The sequence below is a fragment of the Pan troglodytes genome, chromosome 9 (assembly GCF_028858775.2).
Source record: "Pan troglodytes isolate AG18354 chromosome 9, NHGRI_mPanTro3-v2.0_pri, whole genome shotgun sequence".
Taxonomy (NCBI): domain Eukaryota; kingdom Metazoa; phylum Chordata; class Mammalia; order Primates; family Hominidae; genus Pan; species Pan troglodytes.
The window spans coordinates 58,880,645-58,906,226 of record NC_072407.2 but is presented as its reverse complement, the minus strand read 5'-3'; the positions used below and the strand labels follow the sequence as shown (position 1 = coordinate 58,906,226).

Sequence of the window (25,582 nt, the reverse complement as noted above, 5' to 3'; positions counted from 1 at the left end):
GATTAGGACCTACAACCTAACCTGTCCAGGTCCTAATTACTCCTTTATGCCTAGAAGTCTCATTCTACCACTCCATTACTACCTAAAATCTTGATATTCTATGTCCCTTACCACTGACCCCCTTATGCCATATGATCTTTCTTCCAACCTCCATCCATACTGTAATTGCACAAACCTTAATCTCACTTAAATCATCATACATTGTTCTCATATAACAACTGATTTACACTTATTGCGATTACTTATTTATTTATTGAATAAATCGTCTCATTTACTAGTTATGTTTGAGACTCTGAATTGATAGGAACCTACTGCATTTTTCCTCCAAGATATTAATTTAAAAAGCAAGAAGGTTAAGACTTAATCAAGGTAATGCAAATATTTCTTGTCTGAATTGCTTGACATAAAACAAAACAGTTTTAAAGTCTTTGTGTCCCTCAGCATTTCATGCAAATTGCATTGATTAAATAATACAGAGAGATGGATTAATTAAAGTGTCTTCTCAAAGTAGCATAAATAATGTAAATGATGATTAGATATTGATCAATTTGTTTCAGATTCTATGTCTTTTATATGGAAGATATTTTTGGACAATAGGGCATCCCATATGTCTCAATCTAGGCTAGATAGGCTGATAACTATTTATTTCTTTTTTTTTTTATTTTTGAGATGCAGTCTCTCTCTGTTGCTCAGGCTGCAGTGCAGTGGCACCATCTCGGCTCACTGCAACCTCTGCCTCCCGAGTTCAAGTGATTTTCCTGCCTTGGCCTCCCAAGTAGCTGGGATTATGAATGCACACCACTATGCCAAGCTAATTTTGTATTTTTAGTAGAGGCAGGGTTTTTCCATATTGGCCAGGCTGGTCTTGAACTCCTTACCTCAGGTGATCCACCAGCCTTGGCATCCCAAAGTGTTGGGATTACAGACATAAGCCACTGAGCCTGGCCACTGATAACTATTTCTTACTCTGGAGAGTGGGGAAGAATGTAAGGGTGAGGGAAACTCATTTATTAATTATTGTATGTATTGGATGCAGCAATTCACATTTGTTTAATTATTTTCTCTCTGGAGTCACCCTATAAGGTAGATATTAGAGAGGAAAAAGCTAAGACACAGAAAGATTTAGTGAAATGCCCAAAGTCACACAATCAGAAGACATGGAGTCAGGATTCCAAGCCAAGAGCTTCCTGTTTTCTCTACCTCCCTCACCACTATCCAGGTAGCCCAACTGCTAACATGTACACTTACAGAAGATGGGGCCGCAGGTAGATCTAGTCTGCTATTTTGTGGATTCTTTTGATTCTCCCAAGGACAAACCTCCAGCTACCAGGGGAAACAGAAGGATGGTTCATGGTGGTTAGGAATATGGGACTCAAATTCATTCTCCGCTGGGCCCAGGTGTCCCAAGGGTAAAGTAGAGAAACATGAAAAAGGGCTGTGATTTTCTTAATTTCAGAGGGGAAAAATAAGCAGATTACAATGAGGTGACATGAGAGACACAGTCCCTGGAGACCAACTAACAAGAAATATATTTTACTTAAGTTAGGATGCTTACTCGAGAGTCAATTCTAGAGACTCCACAACTGAAATTAACTGCAATTGATATGACAACTGCACTGCAGTGATAAACTCTGTATACTGAAGTGTATTTTACTCTGATATAAAAAATCGTGATATCATCTTTAAGGAAAAGTTAAAGAACAAAAGACTCAATCTCTGCTGAATGCAGGTAACATCACAAGGAAGGGGTAAACAGTTTTAGTTGTCCCACTTCTTTAACGGGTGTACTATAGCATCTGTTCCAGTTATACCTCCTGCTTACCCTGGGTGAATTAGTGTGAATACTTCCTCTAAGAAGAAAGATTTCTTTTATTGTTTCTGCTTTCTTTCTGGTGAATTTAAGCATTGGACGGGAGCATGCAAAGGGATCAAATAGAAATCAAATAGTTACTAAAGGTAAGATGAGATATATAAATGTTTCCATCTATTTAACTTACTCTCCTTAAGAAAAATTCACAATCCTGTTAATTTCCTCAATCACTTATCAACACAAACTTCCAAGAGCATTGAGTGGCTAAAAAGGAATGTTAAATAAATGTTGTGTGTGTTATTTTATTGCAAAATGTATAGCCATTAGGAAAAATATAAGCAGCAATAAATAATATTATTTTAAAGCTTTTTTAAATAAAATAAATATATCATGAAACTTTAGTATTATTTTTAGAAACTCTTAGAAATTGAGAGCCCAGATCTCTGACTAAGGAATCTCTGGGCTAAAGAATTGACTGAAAAATCTCAGCAGAGCCTGGGGAAATACTGCATAGAAGCAGGAAGAATATTTATCAGAATAGAAGGGGAGACAGAAGAATGTTATTTATACCATCAGATGGAAAACAAATAATATTTTGCTATCTTGCTGAGTAATATATGTGAGTCCTAAGAAAGACAATTTTCATCAACTCTAATTATATTTTCTCTTTAGGATATATGACATGTTTATTTAACTAAATGTATTTTAAAGTATTAATAAATCTTTGAGAATCACGAAATCAAGCTCTTTGTCTATCAGTGCTCACATCTGTTATTGACAGAGCTTTTCTAAACGACCTCAAATGTTAAGAGAATGAAAGTTACATTGGCTGGACATACATTTAGACATTATTAGGCTAACTTTGAGAGCCTGGAGAGGCTTCGGGCAAGTTAGTCTTTTATACCTTACATTTCCTATCTGCAAAAAGGAGATGATAAATGCCTATTATGTAGAATTTAAATAAAATAATGCAGGCAAAACAGTTAATAAAGTGTTTGTAGAGCATAAGAAATCCTCAACAGATTTTTGCACATGTCAATACTTAACGTTTTACTCATCATTACTTACGTTGTATGTTTAGCACATATAAGACATTTTATTCTGTGCAATATTTCTGTTAATACTCAGAGAAACTTTCTGTTTGAGAAGGAGAGAAGAAAGATCTATTCCTTTTTTTTTTTCCATTTCTTCTAAAGATGCTGTTCTTTGAAGTTCAGACAGCAAGTTTGCTTCAAGAAAGAGGACATAGGCTGTGCGCCTATGCCAGTGAAATACAGACAGAGGCATTGTCACATAATTTAGCATCAAGAGGCCTACATTCTAGCTCAGGATTCACCATTGATTGGCTGAGAAACCCCCACACTTTGCTGGCCTCATCTGACGAAAGACTATATTACTTATACTCTTGGGATATTACCTGATAATTTCTTTCACTGATTTGTGGTAAGGCTTATATAAGATAATGGGTGCAATGACACTTTTCAAAATTGTTATGGAATTCTTTCAAAATGTCAGCTTTAATTATTGATTAGGGTATTGAGCCCCTATCTCAATGACAATTAGGTGGAGCCCAGCATAAATAGCTGCTTCTGTGTATGGCACTGTCCGTGATAATAGGACCAGTTGCTGCCCACTCTTTCCCTCACTGTTTTCAGAAACTTCTTTATCTTCAATGCTGGCAAGGGTACTGGGTCACTTTGACCCCGTGTGTGTGTGTTTTTTTTTCTTTTTTTTTTGAGACAGAGTCTTGCTCTGTCACCCACGCTGGAGTGCAGTGGCGCAATCTCGGCTCACTGCAAGCTCCGCCTCCTGGATTCACGCCATTCTCCTGCCTCAGCCTCCTGAGTAGCTGGGACTACAGGCGCCTGCCACCACGCCCGGCTAATTTTTTATATTTTTAGTAGAGACAGGGTTTCACGGTGTTAGCCAGGATGGTCTCGATTTCCTGACCTGGTGATCCGCCCGCCTCGGCCTCCCAAAGTGCTGGGATTACAGCCGTGAGCCATCGTGCCCGGCCGACCCCATGTTTTAATTTAAACAGTATCAAATAACTTTTTTCTGTGAGTAGAAAAGGATATAACTCTGTCTTACCTTCTGAGCTATATTTTGACAGTTAGCCTAGTAAGTTTAAACTTTTGTTTAATAATCTGAGATCATGGAAGGGGTGGAGGATTTGCATTAAATTGGAGAAGAATTCCGCTGGTGGTGTTTACATTTTGATTTGGAAGATCTAGTCTGGGCGTCTATTCTGAATTTTCTTTTTTATTTCTTTTACTTTTCTTATCCTATGTTTGTCTTCATTACACCTAGGAAAGGGTGACTCTTATTTCCATTTTGATTACTTGGTATTAAATTATTCCCTTGATTCAGTATGGTGGCTGAAAAATTGCATGTGCTACTTCTGATGTTTTCTGGTTCTCTTGAGAACTTGTGAATGTGATATTAGAGATTTTCACTGGCTTGTCTACTTCTGCCATTTTTATCAGGGATGCCTACTCATTCTTACAATCTGATTCTCTAAATATTGGAATGAATTATGGAAAATTACTATTTAACTGACCCTATTCTGTTCTCTGTAGATGTTTATTATGGAAAATCAGAGTGGGGTTCGAACTGTACTGGCTGTGTGGGAATATTCTCTATTTTCTTCTTTGGCCAGACATTTTTAAGTTCTTCCTCTACCCCAAGAGATTCTGCTGTTTTTCTTTCTTTCTTTCTTTTCTCTTTCTTTCTTTCCTTTCTTTCTTTCTTTTTCCCTTCCTTCCTTCCTTCCTTCTCTCTCTCCTTCCTTCCTTCCTTCTTTCTTTCTTTCTTTGTTTCCTTCTTTCTTTCTCTTTTTTTTTTTTTTGACACCATCTCACTCTACTGCACAGGCTGGAGTGGTGCAGTGGTGCAAACCCAGCTCAGTGCAGCCTCAAACTCCTGGGGTCAAGCAATCCTCCCACCTCAGCCTCCTGAGTAGCTGAGACCACAGGGATGAGCCACCACACATAGCTTTTTTTTTTTTTTTTTTTTTTTTTTTTAATATTGCAGAGAGGAGATTTTGCCACATTGCCCAGGCTGGTCTTTAACTCTTGAGCTCAAGTGATCTGCCTTGCCTTGGCCTCTCAAAGTACTGGGATTACAGTTGTAAGCCACCAAGCCCGGCCCAACTATTTTTCTTGTCTGGCACTATAGATTAATTTTATTAACTTTCAATATTTTTATTCATTCTATTAGTACTGAGGAGGAATTGGAAGTGGCCTGAATTCATTCTATCATCCTTCTCTAGAAGTTGTGTCTGGAGGATATGTCAGTATATATAAATTAATTTATTTATCACAAGTAATTATGACAGTCACATCTTAAGAATAAGTTATTTTAATTATTCAATAAAGAGTTAACTGTAGGAATGACCATAGTTAATACATACTAAATCACTTGCTTCAGTCATTAGTAGACAGCACATCTAGTACTACAAGTCTTTTGATTTGGCATCAAATCCAACATACCTTTTATTATGCTTTTCACTTTTTGCTCTTCTGTTAGAAGTTGTTTCACTAAAAATATATTATAGCTCCATCATGTATTCATCTGACTAAATTCCACTGTGCATCTTCTTTCTTATTGCAGCTCAAATTATGAGACTTATGAAAGAGGTTCGAGGCAGAAATCAAACAGAAGTAACAGAATTTCTCCTCTTAGGACTTTCCGACAATCCAGATCTACAAGGAGTCCTCTTTGCATTGTTTCTGTTAATCTATATGGCAACCATGGTGGGCAATTTGGGGATGATTGTATTGATTAAGATTGATCTCTGTCTCCACACCCCCATGTATTTCTTTCTCAGTAGCCTCTCTTTTGTAGATGCCTCTTACTCTTCTTCCGTCACTCCCAAGATGCTGGTGAACCTCATGGCTGAGAATAAGGCCATTTCTTTTCATGGATGTGCTGCCCAGTTCTACTTCTTTGGCTCCTTCCTGGGGACTGAGTGCTTCCTGTTGGCCATGATGGCATACGACCGCTATGCAGCCATTTGGAACCCCCTGCTCTACCCAGTTCTCATGTCTGGGAGAATTTGCTTTTTGCTAATAGCTACCTCCTTCTTAGCAGGTTGTGGAAATGCAGCCATACATACAGGGATGACTTTTAGATTGTCCTTTTGTGGTTCTAATAGGATCAACCATTTCTACTGTGACACCCCGCCACTGCTCAAACTCTCTTGCTCTGATACCCACTTCAATGGCATTGTGATCATGGCATTCTCAAGTTTTATTGTCATCAGCTGTATTATGATTGTCCTCATTTCCTACCTGTGTATCTTCATTGCCGTCTTGAAGTTGCCTTCGTTAGAGGGCAGGCACAAAGCCTTCTCCACCTGTGCCTCTCACCTCATGGCTGTCACCATATTCTTTGGAACAATCCTCTTCATGTACTTGCGCCCTACATCTAGCTACTCAATGGAGCAAGACAAGGTTGTCTCTGTCTTTTATACAGTAATAATCCCTATGCTAAATCCCCTCATCTATAGTTTAAAAAATAAGGATGTAAAAAAGGCCCTAAAGAAGATCTTATGGAAACACATCTTGTAGAGCCATGTTACCCATCATTTGTTACGTAGAAGAAAATGCATTTTCATGTTAACTGTATTCTCTGATTGTTTAATCTGTTTCTCTGTGTTAAAGTAGATAATTTAAAATGAAGTATACTTTTTAATATCCTAGTATCTCATATATATATACACACACACACGGGTCCCTTTGATGCACCAATACACTAGATGAAGGTTGGGACTGGAAAAAGTATCAAAACACTTGGAATTGGCTAATCTGGACTTAAGTTTTAATTTAAATATTAAGCTTATCTCAGTCTGAGTTTTATTATACAAACATTGGTGTCTTTGGGTTCTGGGCAAACAAACTGAGACAGACAGATATTTTTAGGCAGAAAGTTTATCAGAGTGTTCTCACAAACAATATATAGTGAGGGGAGCAGGATTGGACAGAAGGAGTTGAATTGTGACGAAGACTGAGCCACTGTTACATGGCGTTCTGCAGAGATGTCCTTCAGAGATGTCCCAAATTAAGAAAAAAGGAACAAGTATTTGTACCTCCACAATAGCCAATTTTTGGACATGGTCACCCACTGAGAGGGGGTAATATTATCTTGGACAAGGCAATTCCCTTCAGCAGGGGAAATTCCTGGAGTGTAGGTCAGCTATCAGCTGTCAGTGGCCTATGTGCCTGGAAGCTGGGGAAATGAATACTTCAACCTGAGAGGCAAATCTGGGTAGTGTGCCACAGCATTCATAATAAATAATAACACTACTCTACCTACAAGTATGTCAAGAGGTACCAAATCAGATAGATGAATAAGTCTTATCAGGTATTATGATATTGTGGGAACCACAAGAATAATGGGGGAATATTTTACTGACTTTTGAACTAAACTGAATATTTTGTTGGTAGTAATCAATGTACTTCAACGTTTTATCTCTGCTCTTCCTAAAGGTTCATGGAATTTTCAATAAATACTTATCAAAGAAAATTGTATCTGTATTGCTTATCATAGTGAGGAGGAAACTCTCAATGTTGGAGCAATGAGACAACAGCCTTCTGTGATGAGATGACATGTTGAAGGAAGTCTGTGTAATGATTTGGAGTTAGGTAAATGTCTAGTTCTAATTTCTTTCTATTCCGCCATCCACTGTAGACCAGGAGGGAGACACCAGTGTTTTCAGTGTTCCAACTGAGACCACCTCATTCTTAAAAAATTCATTAGAGGCTGGGTGTGGTGGCTCATGCCTGTAATCCCAGCACTTTGGGAGGCTGAGGTGGGCGGATCACAAGGTCAGGAGTTCGAGACCAGCCTGGCCAATATGGTGAAACCCCGTCTCTACTAAAAGTACAAAAATTACCTGCGCATGGTGGCAGGTGCCTGTAGTCCCAGCTACTCGGGGGGCTGAGGCAGGATAATAGCTTGAATCCGGGAGGCAGAGGTTGCAGTGAGCCGAGATCACGCCACTGCACTCCAGTCTGGGTAACAGAGCGAGACTCCGTCTCAAATAAATAAATAAATAAATAAATAAATAAATAAAATATTCATTAGAGACCACAAAAGAAGAACTGTTTCCTCCTAACCACCTGCAAGAGCCCTCTCATGTCATATTCCAATAACTTCCACTTTCAATTGTTAACTAAGGTTTCTCTGAAACACATCCAAAACTATCAGAACTTTCATTCTCCTTCATCTTTACTTTTATTCTGGTTTATCTGCTATCATATTTATCCCTTAACTTTTGTCTTAAATCACCACTCTAAGGATAGTTGTACTTTATCATTATTCACCACTGTCTTATGCCCGCATTTCACTCATTACCCAGCTGAGATTTCGTGGTCTATCACATAATGACACACTATTAGTTACGCTCAACTCCATGGTTCCACCCTCCCTCCGTTCTGCTCATCTGTCTAAATACCCACTTACTTAGATTTAATTGTTTCTTCTATGTGTCCCCCATTTAAACTGCTTAATACAGTTAGAGAGAATTAATCATCACTTTACTCTGTGTTACTGAACTTTCCTCATACTTCATCCTGAAAAAAAAAAAAGAAGATACGATCATCCTCACCACCTCTACATCTTTATAAATACCCTCCTCCCTTCATGTCATTATGGATAATGTATCTCTGCTTCTACCTAAGACCAGCTCTTTCATGTGTTTGAGTTTTCCACGGCCTTTACTTCTGAAATTATATCTCTACTCTCCCCAAGCATTAGTATCTCAAACTCTTATTATAATGTCCTCATTTGTATACAAATATTTTCTAGTGTCACCCTTCTTTTTTTAAATTATACTTTAAGTTCTAGGGTATGTGTGCACAAAGTGCAGGTTTGTTACATATGTATGCCTGTGCCATGTTGGCAGTGTCACCCTTCTTCACAGTGTCCTTGACAGTAAGTCCCATCCAGTCACCAACTTATTAATTCATCCCTACTCCCCTCTATAATTAATCTTTCCAAAAGAGCTACCTCTACTCATTGCCAGACTTCCTCATATCTTATTTACACTATAACATATTCCAGGCGTATTTCTGTAACATCTGTACATTGAGCCTAATCTTGTCGAGGACACATGACACCTCAACACTACTTTATCCAAAGATCACTTCTCTGTTTCACTTTTACTTGATATCTCAGGATTTGTCACAATTAATTCCTCCACCTGCCTTGATATAACCCTATATAGGTTTCTATATCACCTCACTCTTACATTTTTCCTTCTTTCATTCCTACTTATTCCCAGTTAGCATTTATTGTTTTTCCTCCATCTCATGCTGACCTTTACATCTTGGAGCAAAAGTCATAGTTTTGACATTTGGTTCTCCACCTGCACTTAATTCTTGGGTGACCTAAGAACTGTGCCATGATTCCAAAACCTGTATCTCTAGCCTTGACCTCTCACCCAAGTTCCAGATTCATGTATTTAATTAACAACCTGGCATGTAGGGACTTTGGATACATTAAAGGATTAAGAAGTTAATTTTCTCTTCTTAGTTATGATACTCAGACATATGTAAAATAATCCCACCTTTTGTACTACTAGAAGAGACTATACCTGCAAATCATACTTATGTCTTTGGAGTTAAAATTATCTCAATATTAAGTCACAGATTGTATTTTCTATTAGGTTGGTGCAAAAGTAATTGCAGTTTTTTGCAATACTTAAAAAAATAGTAAAAACCATAATATTTTTGTACCAACCTACTATTATACTTCTTTAGTTTGTGCTGGAGCAAGAAAATTGGCAACTTTTGTGTCTTTACTCATAATCCATTAAATATTTGTTGAGTAACTTGCATGTAACTTATACTGGAGATATAACAGGTAAGAAAACAAAGTTTCTTATCTCAATAAACTTATATTTAAGTGAGGGAGATTGTATTGTCTCTGTCAAATGTATTATGCATGTGTGAATGTGTGTGTGCATTTCACATAAACATAAATGGCGTTTTGAAGTGGGCAATAAAATAGGGAGTGGCGGAGTGAGAAAAGAGCTCTCTGTTGAAAAACATCTGAGCAATGCCTGGATAGGGATGATACCACTTGAGTGTTTGTGGAAGAGCTTTCTGTGTACACACGCATTAAACACAAGGGCTCCTAGGCAAGATCCTCTTTGGTTTGTTAAAAGAATTGCAAGGAGACAAATATATGTGGACCAGAGAGAGAAAACTAAAGGAGGTAAAGAACAGCAATCAGGAAAATTCTGAGAAAGGGAGGCAGATCACATAAGGCCTAGTAGCTCATAAAGAGGTTTTGTGCTTTATTTTTTCCAAATTACTTTGTAATAGTTGTGTCCCACCAATGCCAGATGGTAAGATGCAAGAGGGAATGGGCAAGATTAATTTTCTTGGCTATTTTACCAGTACCAAGGGTAGTGTCTGCTTCATGAAACAAACTTATTAATATTTGTTGAGTGAATAAAAACGTTAATGAAATGAAAGCCATATTCTAGTAGAAAAGAATAAGGATTGTATTTTAAGTGGAATTCTGAGGGTTGGAGGCAGGATCTGATCAATCCTGTAGGTTTAATTCAATGCTGTGCTCAATGGCGCCTCTGGATCATGAGATACTTTTTTTTCTTCTCTAAATTCCTAAGATACTCTCTGAGGTATAAATGATGCACTGGGGAAAATGTAGTTCAATTATCTCAGTGAAAAATGAATTCACTTTTTAATTATGGATTGGCATATTTCAGACTTTAGACTTTTTAGTGTTTAACAGAGACTAAATCTCCAGAGAATGATCACAGTCTTAATAAGACGTGATCTTGGGTCTTGGATTCAAAAGCAGTGCATTTTATCCTTTGTTGAATTAAAGGATAAAATGCGCTGCTGAATTCTGCCATAGTTGATTCCTTTATGTCACCTGCACAGTTTTTCAAAGCCATAAATCTGACTGTTGGAAACAGAAAACCTGTATTCCTACAAAACAAAAGTAAATTAATAAGAACCACTACTTTCAGTGAATATTACTTAAGGACAGAAGGTAAGATCATGTAATTTATCATAACTTGTTCCAATGTAGAAAGTTTCAAGAGGACTTAAAAAAACATTTAAGAAATTAAGATTAAACATCTTAAATTAAATGTGTCTGAAATACTAAATTTAATATTGTCAACTAAACTGTGAACATAAATTGTTTTAAAAGAGGGAGATTTAGAATCACTAGAAACAATTTCATAGAATATTCAACATATATATACACATACATACAGGAATGTATGTATACATGTATATATACACAAATGTGTGTGGTGTAAAAATATGAAAATTTAATTAATTTTGCATATAAAGAGAGCAAAACCCAAAGAGATATTTAATTCTCTGTGAAGAACCTTAAATTGAATACTTTTATGCCATTAAATGCATAAATTGATAAACTGATAACAATTTTCAGCCTTTTTCTTGAATTTCAGTTGCACTTGCTCTATGACATCGAACAAGTTAATATTCCTTAGTTCAAATTTATGTTTAATACAAGGATAATTCTATCTTGATTAAGTTTGTTGCAAATCCATATGTCCATGAGGGATGATGTATCCTATGCTCTTTTGTAATAAATGGAATGTAAGCCACTCCATGTATATTTTTCTAAATATGAATCTAAATTATGTACACATGGTGGGAAAACAGTTACAAAAACTAAACAAATTGCTTCCCTCATATATATGTGTGTGTGTGTATATATATATGTATAAAACATATATAACATAACATACTCATACACTCAGAGGATCATATATATCAGAGAAAATATGATAGCTTTTACATCACCTTATACATTTAGTACATATATAATGTGATTGATCATATGTGTGTACATATATATTTATGCAAAAATAAGAGACTTAAAGAATGGCTGCAATATTTTAAAGAGGTTATAGAATAGAATTTTAGCTGTTTTAGAGATGGGAGAATCAGTTTAAAAGACTATCGCAGGCCGGGCACGGTGGCTCAAGCCAGTTTTAATGAATTGAGCTGTCTCCTACTGAATCTTGTTTCCTATCTCTACATCTTTGCTGCCGTCTTGAGGATCCACTCTGCAGAAGGGAGGCACAAGGCCTTTTCCACCTGTGCTTCCCACTTGGCGGTGGTCACTGTCTTCTTTGGGACAATCCTGTTCATGTATCTGCGTCCCAGTTCCAGCTACTCAATGGATCAAGACAAAGTGGTGTCTGTCTTTTACACAGTAGTCATCCCCATGTTGAATCCTCTCATCTATAGTTTGAGAAACAAGGAAGTCAAAGCTTCTTTAAGTAAATGTTTAAAACAGTCTCTTATATCTCTACTTAGAATCATCAAGCCATAGGATGACAGGGCGCTAAGGAAACTTACAAATGACCAAATCTACTTCCATTTACCCTAACTCTATTTCATTCTGCCATGAGGCTTTTTCCCGATAGTGGAGTTGGACTAACTGTTCCAAGCTTTCTGGAGAATATGGCCACTCAATGTAAATCCCACTTATTCTACATAACCTAAATCTCAAAAATAACCAACTATCACAGTTCAACACCATGTTCATAGCTGTATAACCCAGTATAAAAGTTGCTGAGACAGAAAAAGACTGAGTGGCAAAAGGAGCAATTCTACCTTCTTCCATGTGTGATGGCTCTTTGATTGGATGACGGTTGAACTGCTAAAGAAGTTATGAGGAATAAGCTGAGCCAGAAAATGTCCAGACACCGAAACAGGGCTTAGAAACTATGCTGTTCCCCTAGTGAACCAGAGAGAAATACCAGAACTAAATAATGAGAGAGGGGCTGAAGTCCAGTGTTCTTAACCTAGAGAAAGAATATGTAGCAAGAATAATGAGAATAAACGCCAGGATAAGTATAAGAATAAAACACCGAATAAGAATGCTAAGAGTTATTATGAAGCAGAAGTTTCTGGGGTTGGGAAAGAGGTATTCTGCATAATTCTTGTATGTAAAGTGTCAGGTTGTTTGATCTTTACATGTGGAAATGATTTAACCTTCAAGAACTGGGGCAAGATGCACATTCTTTCTCTAATGCCTTGGCAAATAACCATACATGTCTATTTTGCTGCTAGATGCAATTTTATTTGGGTAAGTTCAAAGTTTTCAGCGATTTGACTGGTAGTTTTAACTGAGATATCTTCTAAGTAGGACTATGTTTTCTTTGCAGATTGTGATCATGGACATGTGAACAATAAATGCTTCCAAATGGAGGGGATTGGATAAAATATAGTTTGTATGATCATAGTAGATGATTTCATTCAAAGACTCGTTGTCATCTAAATGGAAAAGTGGCCACTTAAAAATGCCTAAGCAATAATTTTGCTTTCAGTTACGGCATATTATTTTTGATGAGAAATTGAACCTCAATATTATAATTTTATCCATCTTTATTCTGCTTTCAGACATCGCATATTAAAAATACACAATGTATTGCTCAATCAATGCTTTTGTCCATCTCACCATTCTTCTTCCTGAAAGACCTTCATGTTTCAAGACACAGCACAAACATTATTTTCATTGTCATTCCCAAAGTAGCCAGCTACACATGTAGATTCCTGTGATTCTGTAGATATTACAACTCTAATCAGCTCTTAGTCTCAGAAACAAAAGCTAATAATAGTAATAATAATACAATGTAACGTTTCCTAACATAGTCTGGGAGCCCTGTGAGAAATGAAACGTACTTATATACATCTCCATGCCTTCATAGTAGCCCATCAATAAGAGTTTTTAAATTGAGGACATAATTCCAATAGAAGGCACAGGACTATGGAAGACAAAATCATTTTTGATAACCTCAATTTTAAAAAGTCAGTGTTAGAATTGAAAGTTCTATTATATCTGGTTGGGTAATCTGTCAGATAATGTTTAGTCCTTTTAAAGCAAGTTGTCCTGTGTTCTTAGAAAGTAAAAACTTTGATAAACAAAAAAATTTTAGTATTTTGTATCTTTAATTTTACATAAAACAAATGTGATTTCACCATATAGTAATAGAATATTCATCTTTTTTCCATGAAAGGACGAAAAGTTAATCAAACTGACATAGACCTGGAATTAGAACAGTCTCTCTGATGCCAACCCTTTCATTTATTTTCTCATATTATGGATTGATTTTTTCCTGTTCACAGACTTTTTACACAATATACTCATCTTGACACATTTTCAGAATTATTGCATTACAGGCAAGGTGTCTGTTTTTAGAAAGAACTGTTCTCGCCTGAAATGGCTCATGTGTTTGTTAGCTCTGTGTGTGTGTGTATGTGTGTGTGTGTGTGTGGTATGTGTGTATTTGTGTATGTATGTGTATGTTGGTGAGAGGGGTGGGGTCATGAATTACCAGGAGAAATCTTGCTCTACAATAGTGGCTAGAGTCCACAATACGTTTATTCAGTAAAATTACATTCCTTGCCTTCCCACTGTTTTTTTCATTAACAAACTCTTAAGTCTAGGCAATGATGCTTTATGCTGTTTAGACCTCAAAAATAAGGTTAAAATAGCTCACTCGATTAGTTGATGGACCAGATGTGTCCCCATATGATGTAATTTATAGGTTCCTTTTAACAAAACATGTTTACAACACCGTCTGTCACATTTCATAGAGTTCTTCTAATAGAAAAGATAACTATTGAGTACTGAGCTTAATACCTGGGTGATGAAATAATCTATACAACAACCTCCATGACACTAGTTTACCTATATAACAAACCTTCACAGTTGCCCCCGAACACAAAAAAAAGTAAAAATAAATAAGTATGGCCAGTGTATTTCACATTTGCTTTGACATAATGGTCAGCATTTGCCCAACTAGCAGTGTGGGTCATTACATTTTATTTTACTAAACACACTGATTACTGACTTATTCTAACATTTTAAAAAATAAAATACAGACGTCAGAACCTTCTTAATATAAATATGATAGTGACTGTAAATATTAGGATTAAACTAGCAGCCAGGTCTCCCTTATATAGTAGAGAATCACGAAAAAGGCCATAAAGTATGACAGAAGACCTGAGTTTTAGACTAAAACCTTGAAAATGCAGCTCTTGCTTCTTTGGTTTTTTGATATAGTCTAGATTTGAAAGCCTCATGTGTTTTCTTCTTTGCGTCTCAAATTAAGTTTCAAATTAAGTAGACATAGACCAAAGCTACAGTAAGAAAAATCTGAAATTGCAAGATTTTTTTTGAGAAGATAATCATCTTTCAGTAGAGGAAACTGCAATATATCATATGAATGTAAATCATTTTCTTATTCAGAAAACATGTTGTAAATAATTTCACTTTGCTGATAAGAGTAGCTCAGAGATGCCCAATATTGGTGACCAAGGTAGTGAAAGGAAAAATTTATCTGCTGACTAATCAAATAGAAATAAGTTCTTGAGTAAGACTAAACATATGACCCTGCTTAATCATAAACAGCTGACTTCTGCTGTGGTGATTCCTATCAATCATCACTTCCAAACAACTTTCACATTCATTATTCCCATTAGACTTGCACTTGATCCTAAGCCACGCATATCCAAAAATATATCACTGTTATTCCAGAGAATTGCATTTAGGTAGAACCAATGAAGGTCACTTTTTGATTTTTTTAGAGACTCATTTATTTTTTATTGGGAAACTGTAGTTACTGAAGTTTTCTTCATCTTACCAAGGTTTCTCATAAACACTCTTTTCAAGGCCTGTTTCACATCCTTGTTTCTCAGGCTGTAGATAAACGGGTTCAGCATGGGACTCACAAAAATACAAAACACCACCACCATTTTCCCTTGCTCAACAGACAGCTCATTTGTTGGTCTCAGGTACATGCAAAATAGGGACCCATAGAACATAGTGACAGCTGTGAGGTGGGAGCCACAGGTGGAGAAGCCTTTGCGCTTCCCTTTACTGGAACGGATCCTCATAATGGTGATGAAAATGAAAATGTAGGAGATGAGAATGATGAGCAGGGAAACTGTGAGGTTAATCCCTGCTGACACAAACAAGGCAGTTTGTTTTATGTAAGTGTCAGAAGATGTCAACATTAAGAGGGGTGGGTCAGCACAGTAGAAATGGTTGATGGTGTTGGGTCCACAAAAGGACAAACGAGAGGTCAGTATTACTTGCATCGTGCCCACCATAGAACCCCAGAAGTAGGGGAAAGTCACCAGGCAGATGCAAACTGCTCTGGACATTTTGCTGCTGTAATGCAGGGGATTGCAGATTGCCATGTAGCAGTCATAGGCCATGGCACCAAGCATGTAATACTCAGTAAGGAGCGGAGTCACAAAGACAAAACACTGGGCCAGACACCCAACGTAGGAAATGGTCTTCTTCTCAGATAAGAAATTAACAAGCTCTGCGGAGAGACATTAGTGGAGTAAAAAATATCCACACATGCTAAATGAGTAAGGAAAAAATACATGCGGGTTTGGAGCTGAGGAGTGAATCTGATTAGGAAAATCATCCCAAAGTTCCCAGTCAGGGTGATGAGGTAAATCAGGAGGAATACCACAAAGAGCATGGGCTGCAGCTCTGGCTGGCTAGTCAGTCCCAGCAGAATAAATTCAGTTACCTCTGTGCCATTGCATTTGGGATCTATCTTCATCTTCATAGTCTCTAATAAGAAAAGAGGAATATGCCAGATACAAAAAGAGAAATAAATTATATTCAATCTAAGAATAGGCAAAATCAATGAGCACTAAAAAAAACTAGAGTTGCAAAGAGAATTGCAAGCAATATTTCCCTTAGAGATGGAAAAGTCTCGATAGATGCTTTCAGGTAGTTTGTGGCTCTGGTTAAAGCAGACAATACAGGAGATTTTGAGGTTTATGCACCAAATTGTGCTGGCTGTTTTGGCTTCTTCCACCTCAACTCTGCTAACACATATAGGATTTGATGTAGCTCACTGGTGTCCCTAAATAGGCTGTAGAATCAGGATCTTTTATCCTCAAAAGGGTGACCGCCACAGGCTGATGATGACACAAATGCTTGATCTGGGAACACGGCCAGTCTCCCTGTAGACTGGCTCCATTGTTACCAGCAAAGGTAAACCTTCTGTGCATTGGAGGAACACATATTTCCTGAGTCTATGGTATATACATTCAGGTTCAGTTTCTTCCTCATTTCTTACTCCCCAGTAACAATGGACATCTCCTGGTCCCTTGGTGTTCTGTCCATCCTAATGTTTTTTGTCCAAAGCAACAATTGTTGGATAATTTAGATTGTTTCTTCACCTAATATCCACTTTCATTTCATAAATCTCATTGTATCTCACAACATCCCAATTTAGTTTATATTTATATTTCAATTTATCCTACACCTTTGACTTAACACCTTATATCTGACCCATCAGAAAGTCTTCTGAGATCTATCTTCAAAAAATTACATAATAAATTTTAAACCCACTTTTCAGCATTTTATTTGCTACCAGTCAGGTCTTAGATAAAATTATCTCTTGCTTAAGCTACTACAATAGCTCCTTCTTCCACTCTTGAAATTATCTGTTTTCCAACACCAGCCAGTTATATTTTATAAACATAAATCACAACCTATTACAAATTTGGTTAAAAGGTTCAAGATTTTTCATCACACATGGGCTAAAATCTGAACTTCTCGCCAGGACACACAAGGACCTACGTGACGTCTTCCCACCTGTGTCTCCAAATTCTTCTCTTTCCACTTTCTCTTCTGTCCTTCTTCTCCTGCTACCTTGACCTTTCTAGCTGTTCCTTGATCATGCTAAGAATATTCCTACTTCAGCTCCCTCTGCCCAATACCTTCCCAGATTTTGAGTGATTCATTTCATCACTTCATTCTATTTCAAATACCTTTTTAATCATGAATCATGATTTATTTTTCTTTATATCATTTATCACTTATGAAATCATTTACTTAAATATTCATTGTCTGTTCCCTCCAAAATGTTAGCTATATGAGCACAGGAACATCATTTGTGCCATATCCCCAGAACCTGGACTAATGATTGAATCATAGTAGATCACAGTAACCATTAATGTATGAATTAATGAGCTCACTTTGCCAACTCACATCAGCTGACATTTCATGGTATGCAGATCTCTTACCTTTCAGACGTTATCAGTAGAGACCAAGTTACTACAAAAAAATTCCAGCTACCATGTGAAGAATGTATGGAAGGGAGTGCAATTAGTGGTAGAGAGATCATTAGGGGCTTGTTTTAGTAACAAAGCTAGTGATAATGATGCCTGAGCTAAAACTTAACATATTAATAGTTAAAACTTTCAGTTTGCACTGTTGAAAATTAGGTGGGAGTTGACTCAAGGCTACAAAAATGAGTTGTCTTTAATTGCTATAGAAAATTTTGCAAGGATGAGAGGACACAGAATGTTCATACTTTTTAAGGAAAAACGATATTGCTTTATTTAGCTTATGTATCACACATTCACAAATCTAACATTTAGTTCAGTGTTTATCAGCCCTGGCTTCACATGAGAATCAAGTTGGAGTTTTTAAAAACACTGATACCTAGGTTCTAGCCCAACCCAGGTGGGACACACACACACACACATATATATGTAACTAATATATACAATATATAGAATTAATAATGACATATATATATATATATATAAAAAATATTATTTTAAGTTCCAGGATATATGTGCAGGATGTGCAGGTTTATTACATAGGTAAATGTGTGCCATGGTGGTTTGCTGTACCTAATTGATATGATACTTTTTAACAAACTTTCATTCTATTGTAATGCACACACAACATTGAAAGCTCTGAACAAGAAAACTGAAATGGCCTGTTTGTATTAAACAAGATTTTTTTTCACGTGGTTTTACCCCGATAGCTTACACTTTCCCCTTACAGTAGATTCTGAGATATTGTCACACAAAGTCTTTTTTCCAGCCCCCAAATATAGAACTTGCCATCATCAATGCATATAAAACTTTCCTTCATTGGTTTGGAATAAAGTATCCCATTATCTGACGTTATCCCTTACAGTATTCTGTTGGTGCTAGAAAGCTTAAGAAAAGAAAATCTTTCTGAGAGGCTTCATGATCCTATCTCAAGTCTTCTCACACCCAAGAAACAGAGGGCAAAGGATGAAACTATAGAGGGTTACACCATCCAATTGTTGATTACATACAGCCCAGGGTTTGATTTATGGGATACATATGAAAAGAGTGTTTCCTATATATCACCAGTTGTGAAAGTAGACCTTGACATAGTTATGTTTCAAGTTATGAGCTAATGTGGGGAATGGGAAAAAAGGGCTATGTTATAATTCCCAGTAACATGTTCACACTTTTAAAAATGCCATTGCAGATGGTTTGTGGTGAATGACGTCTAAGATATTTTCAGTCACACATCACATACCATAACCCACAGTAACATGGGCCAACACCAGATGGACACATCTCATATTGTTGAAAATTCCAACAGCTTTCACTTTTCATTCAGTGGTGTTCTGTCACATCAGGAGAGAGATGAGTAAGAAAATGGGAAGAATAAAGAGAATAATCATTAAATATATGAAATTATTCTATTTTAAATAATGGAACTATTGGAAAGAAACCAAACTATGCTTAGGGCAGGGAAGAGTTAAAGCTCTGTGTACAATGCAGGAGGAAAAAACACAACTTCAAGTCATGCAGAGTATTTTCTGAAAAATTCTGCCAAGTGGGACACATCAGGTGAAAGCTCCATAAATCCATAGCAGTGTTGGCAAAGGACAGAAAAATGTATTCTCTTGGAACAAAATAATGCAAACCTATTTTTCTTTTTCTTTTATGTATTTATTTTTTTTGAGATAAAGTTTCTCTCTTGTTGCCCAGGCTGGAATGCAGTGGCGCCATCTCGGGTCACTGCAACCCCTGCCTCCCTGGTTCAAGTGATTCTCCTGCTTCAGCCTCCCGAATAGCTGGGATTAAAGGTGCCCACCACCATGCCCAGCTAATTTTTTTTGTTACTTTTGGTAGAGATAAGGTTTCGCTATGTTGGCCAGGCTGGTCTCGAACTCCTGAACTCAGGTGATCCACCCACCTTGGTCTCACCAAATGCTGGGATTACAGGCGTGAGCTCAGACACAGCATTGCCATCATATTCCAATGCAAAACCGAATTGAAGAAACCTAAGAAAAGCTCCTAGAAATGATGATGGAAATGTGTTCACTTTTTTTTTTCCTTCTCACCGTTAACCTTACCCTCATTTTTATCCAATTCTCTTGACACTCTCCTCTTAGTAATAATTGTATTAAGTAATTAAAGACATAGAAGAGTATATTTTCTTGTGTCAAATTCTAAGGCTCTAGTTTTGGAGAAGGTAAACAAGTTAGTGGAAAAATGTATGTTTTTGAATTCCAAGATTTGACTAAAACTCAACTTGTAAGCCTACTCTAAGTCTCAGCTGTGTCATGAATAATGGATCTGTAACTAATGACAGGGGTATTTGCAGAGCCTGCCTGACCTCCTCGTATATCACTAGTTACCTGTTTTCTTCATCAGAGAGTCTGAGGCCTGTCTGCCTATGGTTTTGTTTTACCATGACAATTCTTATGGCCACTACTAATTTCATTTTATGTTCAAAAGAGGAAATAGGAAATCACACAAATTTCTTATGAGTTCTTGATTCTCAGAACTGTCAGACTTACCTGTGAAGGAATAGTAATTTCTTATCCTACTCAAAAGTCCCCAGGGTGGGAGGATTTATACTGAATGACTAATCTCTGTAGACTCATTCCTGAAGCATTAGATAAGAAACCCACAGGATATCATTAGGGCTCCCTCTGGAGGCGTTTACAAAAGTCACATCATAATGGATAGAATCCTAATTGAGATGTACATAGTGTCTTTCAGTAAATGCAAAAACACTTGGTACAGATTTTGATGTTGGGATTAATTCTAGAGCAGATAGAAAGGTGTTCCATTCTTGGTAATCAAAAGACTTTTGCCGTGACTCTGCACATTACATCCTCAGCTAAAATAGTCTTTTGCTTTTCCGAAAACCTTTGTTGGTTTTTTCTGCCACTCTTGCAATATATGCTTTCTTTTATAACTATTCTATTACTCCTATGAATTGTAAATGCTCTGAGGATAAAGCTAACATCAATTTCATCTTGATAATTCCTATGGAAATCTGCACAACACTTTGGGTGTACAGTTAATATTTGGTGAAGAGTTATTGAGTAAATAACTGAACAGTGGTAATTAGTTTAAACAAAATTAGTTCAAGTACACTTACTGCCATGGGCTACTTATACAAAGATATGTATAATTTATGATTGCAGAGATATGTTAATTCATATAATGTTTAATCTTTGGGTCTCAAGTAGATTAACATTTGAAATCAAAGTCCTACTACTACTGGGTCAGATTCATAATAATACTATTATAAATAAAAATAAAATAATATAATAGTATTATATCTTTCATTAGGGCTAAAACAGTCTTCCTCTCCCACACTCTAGTACCGTTAATTTTTGACGTTAAAAAATGTAGATTATGACAGAGAGAAAATCCAAACCCAAGTCCTGGTTCTTCAGCCTGGACACACTAATGAATGGAGAGGAACAACAACAACAAAAAAACTTAGAAGCTTTCTCTGAGACAGGCTATCCCAATCTCCCTTGCCCAGGCTTTGGCCCTGAATCAACTTGTTCAGTAGCTAAAGCAAAGTCAACTTTGGGATTAGCTTATTTGGGCAGCTATGATCACAGCTATTTCCACAGTTTCTTCAGTTTCCACGTGGCATAGACAGTACTTAAACTTCCAAACTTCCAGCATGTCCCTAGTAGGTGAACATGCAAATAGCTAAGATTTGATGACCTGGACGCATTGCACCAGTGAAGCTGAGTCCTACACAGCTGACTTCCCTGGCCATTTCCGAATGGATATAAGGGGCAGACCTAAGGGAGGTCTGTAATTCTTTAAAACCAAGGTGCAACTGGGTCATCAGGGAAGATAAGAAGGCTATGGCTATATTCAGCCAAGAGAGTGAAATGACTCTGAGGTACATTTATCATGGTGGATGACAGCAGAGCAAAACTCTCACCAGGCAGATTAGAGGTCAAGAAAGACCGGAGAGCAGCAACCGGATGCATTTCTAGGCCTCCCTTCCTTACTGATAGAGGCCTCGCAAGTTACAGAACGGAAAAAGGGATTAAAATTTTAATGAATGGATATTTACCTAAAGAGAAAGACAAACCAAAAGAGTTATTTCAATCATTGACCATTTTAAGTCCAAAGCTGCTTTGTAAAAGAAAGCCGTAGATCACAAGTTCATGTAACATGTAATTGGGTCCTGACATAGAGACACAAGCTTTTGCAACAATTAAAGTTTTGTTCGCTATAAGTCTTTTTTGGAAAAGAGAGAGAAATATTCAAATTATTTACATACCAGTTTCCATTAGCATGTGAAGAACAAACAGAAACACTTTTCAGGGTGAACAAAATTCCTGCTACAGTTATAAAATCCTGCATATACTCTTTACTTTGTGATTCTGAAAAACACCGTTCTACCTGGTTTATTGAAATGGGTGAAAGCTCTAATGTAATGTTATTTTTTACATTTTGTAACCCTTAAGTCATAAAGCCAAGCTATTCTCAAACCTTGATGAAACATGTTGGAAGAAATTATGTTTTAGTGTTTGGTGAAAACATTATGTTTCGTCACTTAAGATGATAAATTGTACTCATTAAAGAACTTTGAAAGTTCACACACAGCCAATGGTTTAAAATGCACTAATTTAGATTCCCAATTCTCACAAAGGCCAGTTACTCTGGACCATTCAATCGCCAAAGAGGAAAACTGGGGGCATTCCCATTCCGGGATATGGGAAGTCCCCGAGCTTCCAGCATGGTCCTTGTGGCCGAAAAATGGCATGTTTTGCTTTTGCTTTTGGATCCTGTTCGTGCCGCTAAAAATGTTCTGTGTGGGGAAAGTGCGAGGGGAGAGAAAAGACACGGACATGATACGTTTAAGGGTAAACAACGTTTATCCCATGTAAGTGGCCATGCAGATATAGTAAGCAAATGATATAATAATAAGCAAATGATATAGTAAGCAGATTGATATAATAAGCAGATTGCAATGGAATGGGGAAAAGGGAAAATACATCTACATTCACCAGACTATGGAGGATTCAACACCAGACTGGGAAGCAACAGCCTGGGCTCCAGAGTCAGACAGGTAGGCAAAGAGATCCTAGTTCTATACAGATACGTACCATGGAGCAGTTCCACTTTCCTAAGCACATTCAGTTGTGATAAAAATAGATGAGTTTCAAGGGCTGATACATTACATGCCACACTCAAAGGTGTGTTGTTAAACAAAGAATTACAATTTCAAATAAAAGCAATGTTTACAACCATGGGTTCAAGAGAAGTCTAAGTGAACACATATAATAAAGACTTGCAAAATGATAAAAGATAAGGCTCTTTAACTATCAAAAGACTTGCAGAAAAAAACCACAGATAACCATTTTAAATATAACTGCCTTCATATGTAAGAAATTCTGCATTATTTTTGATGTTAAAACATCAATCTCATGCTTACTAGGCTATTTCTTAATGACACATGTATTTACAAATTTGAGAGAAGAGGAAGAAACATCAGGTGACACCACTGGGTTAATGCATAAATGACAAACCTAAATGCATTTTAATTTCCTTTTCTTTAAATTGAGCTGAGCTTCAGCCCCTTCTTCTTGTGGTGTTCTTAGTCATCTACCTTATCACAGTAATCACAATGTAAGCATGATCTTCTTTTTTTTTTTAAGTGCACAATATTTTTAACTGTTAACAATATACCTATTGTTACCTATGGGCACAATGATACACAGCATATCTCTAGAATTTATTCTTGCAAAACTATAACTTTATACCTGCTGAACAGCACCACCCCATTTCTCCCTTTCCTCCAGCCGCTGCAACCACCTTCTATTCTCTGTTTCTATGAGTTTGACTATTTTGGATTCCTCATATAAATTTAATCATGCAGTATTTGTCCTTCTGTGCCTGGCTTATTTCACTTAACATAATGTCCTCCAGGTTCATCATATGACAGGATTTCTTCTTTTTCTTAATGATGAATAATATTCCATTACATGTGTATACTACATTTTCTTCATCTTTCAATGGACATTTAGGTTGTTTCTATATCTGGACTATTGTAAATAATGGTGCAATGAACATAAGAGTACCTATGTCTCTTCAAGAGCTTGATTTAAATTCTTTTGGATATATGCCCAGAAGTGCAATTGCTGGTTTATATGATAATTCGATTTTTAATTATTTGGGGACTCATCATACTGTTTTTTATAGTGGCTGCACAATTTTATATTCCCACCAATGTTGTACAAGGGTTCCAATTTCTTCATATGTCACCAATATTTGTTGTCTTTTGGATTTTTTTAAAATAAAGTAACAGCCATCATAACAAATGTGATATCATGCTTTTGTTTCATATGCATTTTCCTGATGATTAGTGTGTTGAGCACCTTTTCATTTTTATTTATTTATTTATTTATACTCTAAGTTCTGGGATACATCTGCAGAACACGCAGGTTTATTACATAGGTATACATGTGCCATTGTGGTTTGCTGCGCCCATTAACCTGTCATCTACATTAGGTATTTCTGCTAATACTATCCCTCCCCCAGCCCCCCACCCCCTGACAGGTCCTGGTGTGTGATGTTTCCCTCCCTGTGTCCATGTGTGTGAGCATGAGCTTCTTAATAAGAAGTGATTCAACACTACACACTCCAATGTGCTTGTTCCTCAGTCATCTCTCCTTTGTAGATCTCTATTATGCCACCAATGCCACTCCTCAGATGCTGGTTAACTTTTTTTTTTCCAAGAGAAAAACCGTTTCCTTTATTGGTTGCTTTATCCAATTTCACCTTTTCATTGCACTGGTGATCACAGATTATCATATGCTCACAGTGATGGTGTATGACCACTACATGGCCATCTGCAAGCCTTTGTTATATGGAAGCAAAATGTCCAGGTGTGTCTGCCTCTGTCTCACTGCTGCTCCCTATATTTATGGCTCTGCAAATGGTCTGGTACAGGTCATCCTGATGCTTTGTCTGTTCTTCTGTGAACCCAATGAGATCAACCACTTTTTTTTTTTTGGAGAAAATGCATTATATGCACATTTAATTCCACTATAAATTTTTGAATGGACGGTTGGAGAGGAAGGGAGAAATACATATTAACGGAGAGAATACCACCCAGAAAGTATATACAATGGGAGAAAGGAACCTGTTGATCCAAGTTTCCATATTCTTATTATGGTATATAAGGTCATGATTATTTTCTCAGTATGAAGCATCTCCCAGGGCTGACTCTGATGTAAAATTGGAGATCAACCACTTTTATTATGCAGAACCACCCCTCTTAGTCCTCGCCTGCTTGGATACTTATGTCAAAGAAACTTCCATGTTCATGGTGGCTGGTTCCAACCTCATCTGCCCTCTCACTATTATCTTTATTTCCTACACTTTCATCTTCACAGACATTCTGCGTATCTGCACTGCTGAGGGAAGGTACAATGCCTTCTCCACCTGCGGGTCCCTTGTGACTGCCGTCACTGTCTTTCAAGGAATGCTGTTTCGCATGTGCCTGAGGCCCCCTTCTGAGGCATCTGTAGAACAGGGGAAAATTGTAGCTGCTTTTTATATCTTTGTGAGTCCTACGTTAAACCCATTGATCTACCGTCTGAGGAATAAAGATGTTAAAAGAACAATAAGGGAAGTTATCCAAAAGAAACTGTTTGCTAAGTAA

General features: G+C 37.0%; 2 protein-coding genes and 1 pseudogene across 2 annotated transcripts; 2 read left to right on the top strand and 1 right to left on the bottom strand.

Moving 5' to 3' along the window:
• Positions 1 to 5,430: 5,430 nt before the first annotated feature.
• OR5AP2 (olfactory receptor family 5 subfamily AP member 2) lies at positions 5,431 to 6,381 on the top strand. Its single transcript, XM_521974.8, has one exon. The coding sequence runs from the start codon at positions 5,431 to 5,433 to the stop codon at positions 6,379 to 6,381; it is 951 nt and encodes a 316-aa protein (XP_521974.3).
• Positions 6,382 to 15,438: 9,057 nt separating this feature from the next.
• LOC104004350 (olfactory receptor 5M5-like) lies at positions 15,439 to 16,421 on the bottom strand (annotated as a pseudogene).
• A 6,206-nt stretch (positions 16,422 to 22,627) lies between these two features.
• Positions 22,628 to 25,582, top strand: LOC466573 (olfactory receptor 5M11-like). The gene is made up of 4 exons (XM_054661783.2): positions 22,628 to 22,778; positions 23,481 to 23,537; positions 24,506 to 24,906; positions 25,160 to 25,582. Exons 1-4 carry the CDS (start codon positions 22,628 to 22,630, stop codon positions 25,580 to 25,582), a joined length of 1,032 nt encoding a protein of 343 aa, XP_054517758.2.